We start from the raw sequence: 12,266 nt of genomic DNA, 5'->3' as shown, positions 1-12,266 counted from the left end.
CTTCTGTGAACTCCACCTCACAATTACCCTTTTTCAATTTCTACCATTTGATCCTTGGTGCTGCCCTCACACTCCTCCTCTTCTTGATCACCAACGTCATCTTACAAACCACCATCCTATTCATCTAAGAATAATTATTAATGAATATAACTTCAAACCTTATGTACCCGGACCCTAACATGAAACCTTAGCATCAAATGGATGGCATAAGCCTTGTGTGAAATAAAAAGTGATGAGCATACTCTAAAATACAGTATCTTGAAGAATAGGCATGAGAAAACAAAACTGACAATGTGACAATGATTTCATTGCCTTTAACTAAGCCCCTTCATGGAGTATGCTATCTTGACCAGTTATATAAAAGAGAAACAAACATAATTATGACAAAAAGAGGCAAGAAGCAGATAAAGAAGGAGAAAGAGTGTAAAGGGAAGAAAGGAAAGACATTATTGACAAGAAGCAAGGTGAGATATAACTGGAGGACTGCTAATGTCCCTTAATGTCAGGTATGATAAATATATAATGGACCATCCATCAAGATTATAACTGTATATTTTCATGAGACAAACATTGGAAGTGACCCATTTACCAAATCCTCTTCAGCTTGCCTCAGTTCCAATTATGTATCCAGCTTAAAGTATTGGGTGGAATTACAGAACATATAACATAAACTAGACAGGAGAGCCACTCCCTAGATGACCAGCATTTGACATGCCAAGGTTCCTAGTATACACATTGATTGAGGAATGGGAGTGAAGCACAATAGACAACTGAATAGTCCACTGAAGCTCTAAAGCACACTTATCCACCATCATTGCATTAGTCATGTAAATGCCATCTGATAGTTAACCCTGAATTCGGGCAAAGCACTAGCTGTACTTTGATCCACACATAACTCTCAGCAATTGATTAATGAAGCTAAACTAGCTTATCAAAAGTGTTGCTTAGCCTCTGTTGGGTAAAAACCGCAATCCTGCTCACATGTGAAACATTACCTCTAACCCTACATTGTTCTTCAATAAACTTCTGTTATCTCGATCTTAATCTGTTTGCTTCGAGAAGTATGTATTTAATTCTTAAGTGTTATAAGAGGTAGGCACAGAAGGAGAGGTCTAATAATACTCATCGATTTATTTAGAGAATAACCAGAGGCACCATGAAACTACTCTGAGAGATCGTTTAAGCCAGACTAAGGTTTCCACTGTTCAAAGGACGCATTAGAAACCTTTTTTCCACATTTACAAATCTAATGAGTAAATTGGCTGTAATTAGGTTATAGATTTTGTGTCTTGTTATGTTTTTTGGAAGTGGGGTATGATTTGTTGTTTTCCAAACAGCAAGCTCTTCCTTACGGTACCTAACAACTCCGGTACCTTGCACACTGAGCATTACCCTGATTTAAGCAAAGGGTTTGCAAACTCCATCAAAATTTCTCACCTTAATAAATCTTTAGGCATGTAGTGCTGGTTCTGCATTAACCTGGTTTACTCATTCTGGTTAACAGCGATCTTCATGGAGCTTGCAGAGAGGAACATATTTTTGTCTCGTATGAACAGGCAGACCCACGATTCAAACTAGGATTGCAAGAGTTGCAGGAAATGGTCAGCATTTCCTGTGGTGTACTGGTTTAATATGGAAGACATTGCCACCTATAAGGGTCCCCTGGGCAACTTCATTTCAATTTAAAAGTACCTGGTGACTGTATATGATTGCAACACTTTTTTAACTTACTCAATTTAAAATAAAAGAAAAAATTATGTGAGAGACGCTGAGCTAGTGCATAACTTCAGAAGGCTGGGACCGGAGAAGAAGATCACAGGAATATTGACAAATAATAAAAGGATAATGATGCCGTAATGTTTCTTAGACTTCAGGTACTTTTCCGAAGCATTTCTGGAATATCGGGTTGGCTTCTTTGGACGAAGCTATACTGTATTTTATTTCATTGTGAAAGAAGGCGAGAGTATTAGGAAATCTAATTTGGAATTTTATTTTCCATTTGATAAGGTCTGCACAGTACGGGGACAGTTTACAGCGGTTTTCTTTAATTTCCATGGGAAGCTCTTGAGAGACAGAGATAGGATATGTATTCCAGATTAAGTGCTTATGCTTTTTGTAGGAGGATATTATGTCTTGTACATCTTGGTGGTTATGGAGCTTTACATAGATTGAACGTGGGCTTGTGTTGCTCTAATTTTTATACAAGGCTCGGTGAGCTGTTTCGATTATGCAGTCAGACGCAGGCTATCTTGAAAGCAGTAAAATGTTGAAAATTTGTTTTATTGTGGGAATGAGCTGATTGTGATCAGATTTTTCTGGTAGACATCTGATATTAAGATTATTTCTTCTGCTCCTTGCTTCTAGGTCTAATAACTTTGAGTGAATATCGGACAGGGCCTTGTCTTTGGCTTTCACCTCTGATTTTAGCTGGACAAGATCCATTTCATTGGATTTGGTTCTTTCTTCTATAAAATCCATTCTTTCAGCAATTTGTTTCAGGGTGCCACCAAAAGTATTGAGCTGCTCAGAGAATCCTTACACAGCAGATTGTAGAGGAAGAAGGGCACTCTTCAGATCATCCATGGTGAAGGGATTATCAGATTTTTGTCTGGAGTTGTCTTTATTCTGTTCTTGTTGCATTTTAGTCATTTTTTTTTTGTCTTTTGGGAGTAATTTCTTTTTCTGGAGAAGCTGTTACTGATAGCTTGGTTGTAGATGTTTGAGTTTCCATACCTTCAGCTTCCTTGGGCATTTTGAGACTTCGGCTTTGATTTCTTTTCTCCCTCATGGTTGCTGTCTGCTGTAGAGGTGCTGAAGCCTCCAGGCCTCTAATTACACATGGAAACTCGTGCTGTACATTTTTTTATCAGTAAAACAGACTTAAACTGCTGTTAAAACAGATTTCTAGGAAACTTTATGTAAAACCAAGATACTTGCAGTTTTATACTTTCTTTATGCTGATTAAAGTTGATGATTTGCCGGCAATGGCAGTATTAATTTAAAATTGCTTAAGAGCTCTGTGGAGAGGGTGCTACTTAGACAACCACCATCTTGGAATCGTATCCCTATAATTTCTATAATGTCTGTAGTGTAACTTACAAATGTTTATAAAGCAACTGCTTTGAATTAATTTGCAGAATATTTTACTGCTGTAGGCCTTTACTGTTAGGTTCTAAAAATTGGGCATTGACTTTTCCCTTTTCTTGATGCAGGCTTATGTCTACAGCCTCACTTTCTTGAGTTGGGGCACCCCTGCATTCCTTCCCTGTGTGGAGGAGTTTGGATTGTTTGCCAGGGGTTCATCTCCATCTGGAGGCTAGAAGCTCGTCCCACCTAGTTCATTGTGTAAGAATGGCCACATACAGGGACTTCCTCATCAGTGTGCAGAAACACTGGCTTATCTTAGCCTCTCTCTGCAGTCACATTAGGGCATGACAGGAAAATCTGGTGCCATGACAACTGGGTTCACATCCAGGCCACCAACTCTGCTCTATCAGTTGCTGAAGTAAGATATGGCATCAGATGATTTCAGTACCTTCCAGAACAGCCACTTCAATGGAGCTGCAACAGATGGATGTGAAAGCTATGGGGGTTTCACTTTGCCCAGCCCATGCAACAAGAGATCCCCCCAGTCTGTTGAATTTATTATCCCAGCACTGAAGCACAACATCTTGAAAAGACAAATCTCCCTCATTTGGTGAATTTGGCTTTAGGAAACCAGGCACAAAGAATTTGGCTTTATCACATCCATCTGTGACAAATGTCATAGTTAACCACAATCTGGCAAAAGCTCCCAGAAAAGGGAGACCCTATGGGGAGATGGTGGTACAGGTGCCAGTTAGTGGTGGGGATATAAGGGATGATGTATTTGAAGTTACAATAATGTAGGTGGGGAGCCACTCAAAGCAAAACTATAATATCTCACTCTTAGAAGATGTTATTCCTGAAATCTGGAAAAATGTTCTAGTTGTTAACCTTCATAAAGGAGCAGATATGCTTCCAGACCTTCCTTTGATAACTGCGGTTCAGGCTCTCTTATCCCCATGCATTTCAAAATGTCATGAAGACTGGCTGAAGCACAAGATACAAAGACAGCCCACATATTGATATTTGGACAGTAAATGGCACCATCATTTAAAATTCAGACAGTGGAGTCCTGTCAGGGACAGTATTTTCTGAGCTTCATTAAGCTTCAACTCAGCAATGCAGGATCTCCTTTTTTAGTTACTTACCTGTTTTAGGATGGATGTTTCCCAATGTCTCAGTAAGATTAAAAAAATACTCAGTGCTAGGGTCTATCTGCAGGGGGTTCTGTTTAGTTTAAGAAAGAGAGAGACAGAGACCATGGAGGCTAGAGCCCATGTGATACTGCTACTAGATAAGGCAGATGTGACATGACTTAGTTCCGCAAATGGCTCTAATTGAAAAATAAACATTTTGAGCTGTGTGTTAACAGCTCAGCAGCTCCATATAGAAGGTGCATGTAATCTGAAAGCTTTAACCTTTTTTATTCATAATGTCTTGATTAGTCAAAAACTACCACCCTGGTGGTTGATCTTGCCATAAGACCTGTATGGTTTTGAAATGTTTTTTTCTTTAGTTTTTAGGTTCATAGTAATATATTAGGCTAACGACCAGCAGGGCCTTTATAAGCCTAGCTGTGCAATCCAACCCAGTTGTGTCCCTATGTATCATGAACATTAATCAGGAGGGGTATGTTATTTAGGAAGTTTCTAGGGGTTATGTGGGGGGTATATTAGTTTTGGCATTACTGTCTGCTCCTGTCCATCAGAGACATGGGGGCCCAAACCCAGGGTGAATTTCCAATTTCCCAACCACTGGTCAAGGTTACACTTAAATAAGGTTAGGCATGGACTCTGCTTCACATAGATGGAGAGTCTGTTCCAGAGCATGGTGAACCATTGAGACATATCTGTCTCACCAACATGTCTTATTTATGTCACAAGCTAAATTTAAATCCTTGGATATAGTGCTTCTGATGCTATTCATTTTGCAGATGTGCAAAAGGTCCATCAGAGCTGGATCTGAAGATGCTTTTTTATGGCAGGCAGAGGTTCCCTCTCAGTAACCTGTAGGAGACAAGAGTATAAAGGTAGTGCTTTAAGGCATTCCATATAGGACAATGTGTCTATGCTTTGGAATCTCGTGGCAAGGAACCTTAGTGGGCATTCCAACTGTTGCATATGTCTGGTCAGGTATATGCCAAAGGGGCCATTATACTCAATGATGGGTCTGATAAGGGACATATAAAGTGCCACTATGACTTCCTTGGACTTGGATGACATTCTCTTACTTATAAGTTGGGAGATATAGCATGATTTTCTAATGACCTTGGCCACGTGTTGGTCAAAGGCCAGATTACTATCTACATATGTTCCCAGATCCCTGACTACTGGGTCAACTCTTAGGGGTGTCATATTGATAGAATGATTAGTTTTCCCAAAAGGTACTATAATGCATTTCTTGGCACTGAGTTTTAGTCCTGACTTTGACACTAGTCATTTGTCTGTGTTAGACCATGTTGTAAGATGCTTGTGTCATGGGGAGAATCCATGACAACTCCCAGTTTGTGGTCATCTGTGAACTTGGTCAGCCAATGGCCCTGACAGCCTTTACCTCCAAGAAGTAGATGCCAAACAGGAGCAATCTCAACATGGAGCACTGAGGTACCCCACCAGTGACCGGTCTCTAGTTGAGATGCTCTTGCCAATCCTGACTTTCTGTGTCCTTTCTGTGACCCAACTGGCAATCCAGCAGTTTAAGTAGGAGCTTATGCACAGTTTAGTGAATTTGTCAACTATACACAAGTGGGATAGTGTATCAAATGCATTAGCCAGGTCCAGGTAAGCAGTATGCACCATCTTCCCCTCAGTCACTTCCTTGGTGATCATCTCAAAGAAGTCCACTAGGTTTAATACGTTTAATAGGCATGACCTTCCCTTGAGAAAGCCACACTGGGTTGGGTTCAGTGTCTGAAGCTTGTCTATGTCTTTGTTGATCATTAACATGATAATTCATTCCATGGCTTTGCATATTAGACTAGTTAGACTAATAGGTCTGTAGTTTCCAGGGTCAATTGATTATTCATCCTTGTGAAGTGGGATAACCATTGCAGTCCTCCATCATGGGATATTACTCTACTTAGTAAACAGTGTCTACCACTCATAGAGAAGTATACAAATAATTTATGTTAGTATAACTTGATGATAAAAACATATATATGTATATATATATATATGTATATATATATATATATATATATATATATATATATATATATATATATGAAAAACAAGACAAACACACTCTTGCACAATTTGTCGGGAGTGGGTATGATACAAGCTCAAGTGCTTAGTGTTTTTTGCGCATTGATCAGTTTTGAAATCATGAAATCTGTACAAATAATTCTGCACATATAAATTATACAAATGATGCTTACAAAACTAAAAATCATGGTTTATTATACAATAAAAACTATTTTCCCCCATTCATTGGGTTTCTGTGAAGCAGTATATCAGTTTAGATTGTAATCCTCTATGGGATGTTTATATTATGTGCAATAATGCATACTTCAAGTAATGTTTCTTTGGTAACTATAATATACATTCCAAGTGTGATGTACATTTTATACTTTTACATTAATAAAACAAATTACTTTATTTATGCTGTTAGCTTTATGAAATGTAGAGCACACCTTGCTTTTAGCAAAATTGGAGAAGTAAAAAAATCTCCTTCACTATGTTTTAAGCTACTTAAAATAATGTTGAAAAACATCCAAGATTCAGTAGCAGAACAGGGCACAATGCACGCTTCTGGCAAATTTATATATGAATGTTCACACCTTAACTGCAACATTTGCCAGATGTGCATTCAGGTATGATTAAGTCAACTACAATTTAACATGAAAGAGCAGTATTCCTACATCTCAGTCTTTTTATTGCTGCTTTGAAAAGGCAAGGAAAATCTCCAGAAATGCAGTCTGCAGTTAGTATACCTTTGTTGAGCAGGTGTTAACAATGAAGGATAGACATGTTTTACCTGGGATATGCTGACAACGCAATGTGGATGTTCTGATGGCAGGTTGAGAATTAATGTGACGTGCTGCAGGGATGGGTTTGATTCTGGTAACATATACTTGCTAGTATATGATTGAAGAGGCCACTTAGCTCCTCAAAGTAATCTCTGTTCAACTCTTGAGTACAGTCATTTATTTTTAGTGGATATTATTAAATTACCAATAAAAAAAGACACTAAAGGCTCGGGTTATAATATTGGATAATTTGCATTTTCCTAATAACCCAAGACAAGACAAGTCAAAACAAGATAATGAAATGAACTCTCTTTGTAATATTTAATGAAGTTTTTATGTTTTGTTAACTGGCTTAGTCCTACTAGACCTGTGACTTGTTTCCAGGGGTAAACCTGAATTTCCTTGCGCATTCTTTGGAATGAAAGCACTTATGGGTATTTAATAAAAAGTCATGGTGGTGCAGTGAGCCTAGCCTGGCGTTTTTTTTGTTTTGATACAGTAGAAAAGGAGCAGCTCACGGCTCCTTCAGTTCCAAGCTCAGCAAAACTATATTGACAAACCAAGTCATTATGCAACTTTTTCAATATAGGATTGCATATTATATCCCTAGGCCTGCACAAATTCTACAGCCCTGTATTCCCAGCAGATGTTATTACTCTATGCTATCATTCCATTAAATGTTGAACTCATCTAAGCTGCCCACTGTCCTTCATTTCTAAGTAATCTCTAGTTTATGATTTACATGTTCCATCACTTTCAACTCGTCTATTTTACTTCTCTCAGTCTTCAACTAAATTAAAAGTATGTTCCAGAGGTGAGTAATATGCTGGGATATGAATCTATGATGTCAACTTGTCTTATTTATCTGATGATGAAGGTTTAGTTCCTTTAACCGAGGATTTGATGTACCGTTATTTCTGCAAAGGAATAGGAGATCAAATAGGGTTGGATCTTTCATGGCATGAAAGGCTAAAATAGATCTCCACAGAGGAGTCAGTAAGAGAATAAATACAGAGAAAGGGCTACCAGTGTCTACTGATGATTATGATTTTTGAGGCCACTGATATTTTTATTGGTTCATAGGTTCATCGGTAACTACTAGGCTAGCTACCCTTGCAGGCCATTTTAAGCCTTGCCAGTTTCCCTTTTTGTGCTCAAAATAACCTACCCATTTGGTTATAGATTGGCCTTACCCATCCCATGGTTGATAGTTATATATTACCTGTAATGAGAATAATTAGGACCATACCATAGATAATATGAGCGGACCCATGCATAGGATAAAGCATTTAGGAGCTGCCTCTGTCCATTAGTAGTAAGGGGGTCAGTCCTGCAGTAAATTTTCTGTTTCTCATCCATAGATCTACGTTGTACTTGAATATGGATAATGATGAACTTTGTTTTATGTAGCTGGGGAGTTGGTTTAGTTCTGAATCTCTGAGATGTCTCAAGTTGTGTGATATGTTTAGAAAAATAGATGCCAAAAGGTGCAGTACCTTCAGTAATGGGTCTGATAATATATGAGTAAAGGGGAATTAAGACTTCTTTGGATGTAGTGGAGATGCCCTTCGAAATTAGATTGGCCAGATAAAAAGCTCTTCAAACTGCTGTGGAGACACAATGGTCAAATGATAAAGAATTATCAAAAAGAGTACCCCAGATCCCTTACAACAGTGTCTGAGCTCATCACCTGACTAATTTTCTATTAGTGTCAGGATTCTTGTGTATCATTTATAACTGAAATTCTATTTTTATTACTTTCCTATATTTTTTGTGACTGCTGAAATGAATATTCATAAGCAATAAAATAGCTGTGTTTAGCTATAGCCTACAGTATTATTTATATGTTATTTTTGTCTTACTCTTGTTGGATGAGGTAAAAATTACATGAGACTTCCGTCATAAACCAACATGTTTTTAAATGTCTATGTTTTCCTTTGTACACCATTCATGGAGCTCCTTTGCTTCTTGTTACTAAATATTTGTGTTTTATTATATGTTTTAGAGGTTTTCTCTTTGTAGAAATCGGAGTGAGGGTTAAGTCTAATGTAGGTGAATACTCTGCTTTATAACGTATTTCTTTCCATGACATTTTTTTCTAGACTGCATTTTTCTTTGAGGGAGGGTGGGTATTTATAGCTTATTACTTATTTATCCAGCATTTAAAATTACTTATTTATCCAGCATTTTCACAGTAAGACGCTGTCCGGTTCGATTCTCAGCTAGAGCGTCTTCTGCGTGGAGACATGCGTGAATGGGTGTACCTTCGTTGAAGGTTGTGCATCAGGGCTGGTAACTCAGCACGTAAAAATCAACTACCAATCATTAGTGGACCGGAGTTCCGCTGTGGTGACCCCTAACCGGGAAAAGCCGAAAGACACAACACAACAACTTATTTATCCAGCATTTGACTAAATGTACTTTATTATGCTGCTTGCTTCACTTTCTTAGCCTGCTGACTACCAACCCGCCTCCAACTGGGCTCAAGTTCATTCATTCCCTAAGGCTGAGGAGTCCCCAGATCCACTAATGTAAGTTTTAACCAAATGAAGGCCATCATGCAGACAAACATGGGCTGGTGTTTGTGCCCTTTCCACATCCTGGCTATGAAGAGATATGTAGTACATATCCTAAGCCCTCTAGTTGTGGAGATGTGAACATTAGATGTGAATACCCTTGGTTTGCGGATGCAGTTTGATACATTAAGACACACACCAGAGAATCAGGGTCTGTTTTGTGAATGGCTAGTGGATTATGAGCATTCCACTTGTATATCAAAAATTTATCTGGAGTCAGGCACATGCCATAGTAGATGAAGGCACATACTTCTTCATGGCTGTGAGTGATGTAAGTGAAACTGATAATAGCAGTTGTTAGCTGGTTTCTGGTGAGTAGGTATCCAAGTCTGAAATGATAGTAACTGACAGCTATACTGGTATCACTAAATGGCTATTAATTATGGATGACTGATTTAGCCACTGTATGATATTTCTTTCCCTCATACACAGGTGCACCATATCAGTAAAAAATAATGTTTTTATTATTGCACACGATAATAAGTTTGCTCTGATACTGGTCTTATTTGTAACTTGGATAAGAACTGAAGACAACTACAGTAAACATAATACTGTGATAAACTATACTATTTTCAGAGCACCTACATTCTATCAATATCTTACAAACTATGATGCAAATATTTAGAGTTACCATCAATTAATGTAAACATTTATATGGAAAACTTATTTCAGGTGACTGGCTATAGGGACTGAGACAGTGGAAATTACTATATATATATATATATATATATACACCATTTCTTCACTTTTTTCATACCCATACCTATTCACGACCTCCCACATACTGTGCACAGACCTCCATATCCTATACATAGCTTCCCTAGTACCAACCTTTGCTTAGGTTATACCTTGCAAACAGCTTTAAGACTATTGCTCAGACCTTATCTCCATAATCATCACAAAGTCATAGCATGCAGATGTAGCACTGTTGCTATCATTCTGATCCTAACTGGACCTGTCCTAACTTTATAATAATACCACCAAACTATCCTCAACATTGACCTAGCACATAAGAATGCTGAAACAAATATGAACCCAGCAAAAATTTGCACTGATACTGCTATGATAGTTTCAAGTTTAGTTCATTAAATTCCTTGCATTGGTATTATTCTAAACCAGATCTTATCATGGGATATAATAATGCTGGTTCCCATTTTACTGAACTTCTACACCACAATTTCCCATACACCATCCACATAGAAACCTGTTCTGTTACCAATTTGCATGTTGTATACATCAATAATTTTATAAACTATTCTATGTTTCAAGTTGACAATCAACAAATATAAGCTTTATTCAGACTTGGGATCATAGTGTTTCTTATGGAGGTATTTATTAGTGTCCAGATAGCTGGCGATAAGTTCTGAGTTCTGATACATGACCACTCCAGAAAGTGTTAGTGCGATTCCTGCATAACTTAGGGCAGTGAGTTGCCCACCAAAGATGATGTGTGACATGACCAGATTTCCAACAATATTCAAGTTGCCCAGAATGTGGAGAGTAACAGCAGAAGTTAAAGCAACCACACAGATACTGCTTAGGTTATAAAGCACAGAGCCTAAGCAACTGAGTAAGATGAACAACCATAGCTTCCCATCATAGGTTAATGGTGTTTCCCACTTGGTACCATTTTCTAGAAACAGAGCTGCGACTGACAAGATACAAAAACTGGGGATTGACATCAAGTAGAGTAATGTGAAAGAATTGATTTTCTCATCTTGTAGCAGTATACCTGAAAAATAAAACATGAAAATGTTGAAATATTATGCAACTTCACGCCTCTAGGTTTAATTACTTTGAACATCTAATACTGACTGGAATAAATTTAATGTTTTCCCAGCATGACAAAACTATTTGATAAAGCAGAGATCAGGATGTGCAAAGACAAGTTGTACAGTCCTAGCAGTATGATAAGAATCTGTGGAAATTAAACATGCTAACAAGACATTATTTATACAGTACTTGTCTGCAAGAAATGAATGCAGTTTTACATATATAAAATATACTTATTTCTTTTATTTAGGTAGAGACAGGCCATGTTTTGGCAGTTAAGTAATTTAGCAATCCTGACTAATCCAACTATTCCTACTGCATGCCAGGGTCACTGAGGACAGCTTAGAAACCATCAAAGCACAGCATGCCTGTGCCCGCATTATAGCAGATGAGAGTTACTAAGCAAATTACACTGTGTTCTTGCAAGACATGAAGGAATTTTTTTAATTATAGTCTTTGGGCTATAAAAGTAAAATAATAGTAAAATTATAAATGGGTTTCTAAAAATGAAACAAAAAGTCATTTATTAGCTAAAGAAACATTATATTTATTCCATCAGCATCACATCCACTTTTCTAAGAGTGTAAATGTAAGAATTAATACAGCTTGTCACCATTAAACAGACTGATAAACATTATACCACCATCTCACAGTCAACCGTGAAGTAAAATATATGATTGTGAATGCCAAAGGTATCAACATGAAGACAAAACATGTATTTTCAGTCCACATGTCTAATTACTGGAATATGTTATTTTAAGAATGAGTGCTTTACAGATTTTTATTAACTATTTGAAAAGCATTTTCTTTGTTACAAGTGATAACTTGTTTTGATATTCATGCCTTATATTACATGTTATAGTATT

The 12,266-nt window shown here is 37.5% G+C and overlaps 1 protein-coding gene across 1 annotated transcript in view; it reads right to left on the bottom strand.

The window, feature by feature from the left end:
- Positions 1-6,452: 6,452 nt before the first annotated feature.
- LOC122799378 (solute carrier family 35 member E4-like) overlaps positions 6,453-12,266 on the bottom strand; it is a 105,672-nt gene continuing 99,858 nt past the window's right edge. The window contains exon 2 of the mRNA XM_044068386.1: positions 6,453-11,359. Within this exon, the coding sequence (XP_043924321.1) occupies positions 10,920-11,359 (440 nt within the window). The 3' untranslated portion in view covers positions 6,453-10,919. The remainder of the gene's footprint in view (positions 11,360-12,266) is intronic.

This window comes from Protopterus annectens, chromosome 4.part0 (genome assembly GCF_019279795.1).
Source record: "Protopterus annectens isolate FY-2018-M chromosome 4.part0, PAN1.0, whole genome shotgun sequence".
Classification (NCBI taxonomy): Eukaryota; Metazoa; Chordata; order Ceratodontiformes; family Protopteridae; genus Protopterus; species Protopterus annectens.
This window is presented reverse-complemented; position numbering and strand designations above follow the sequence as displayed.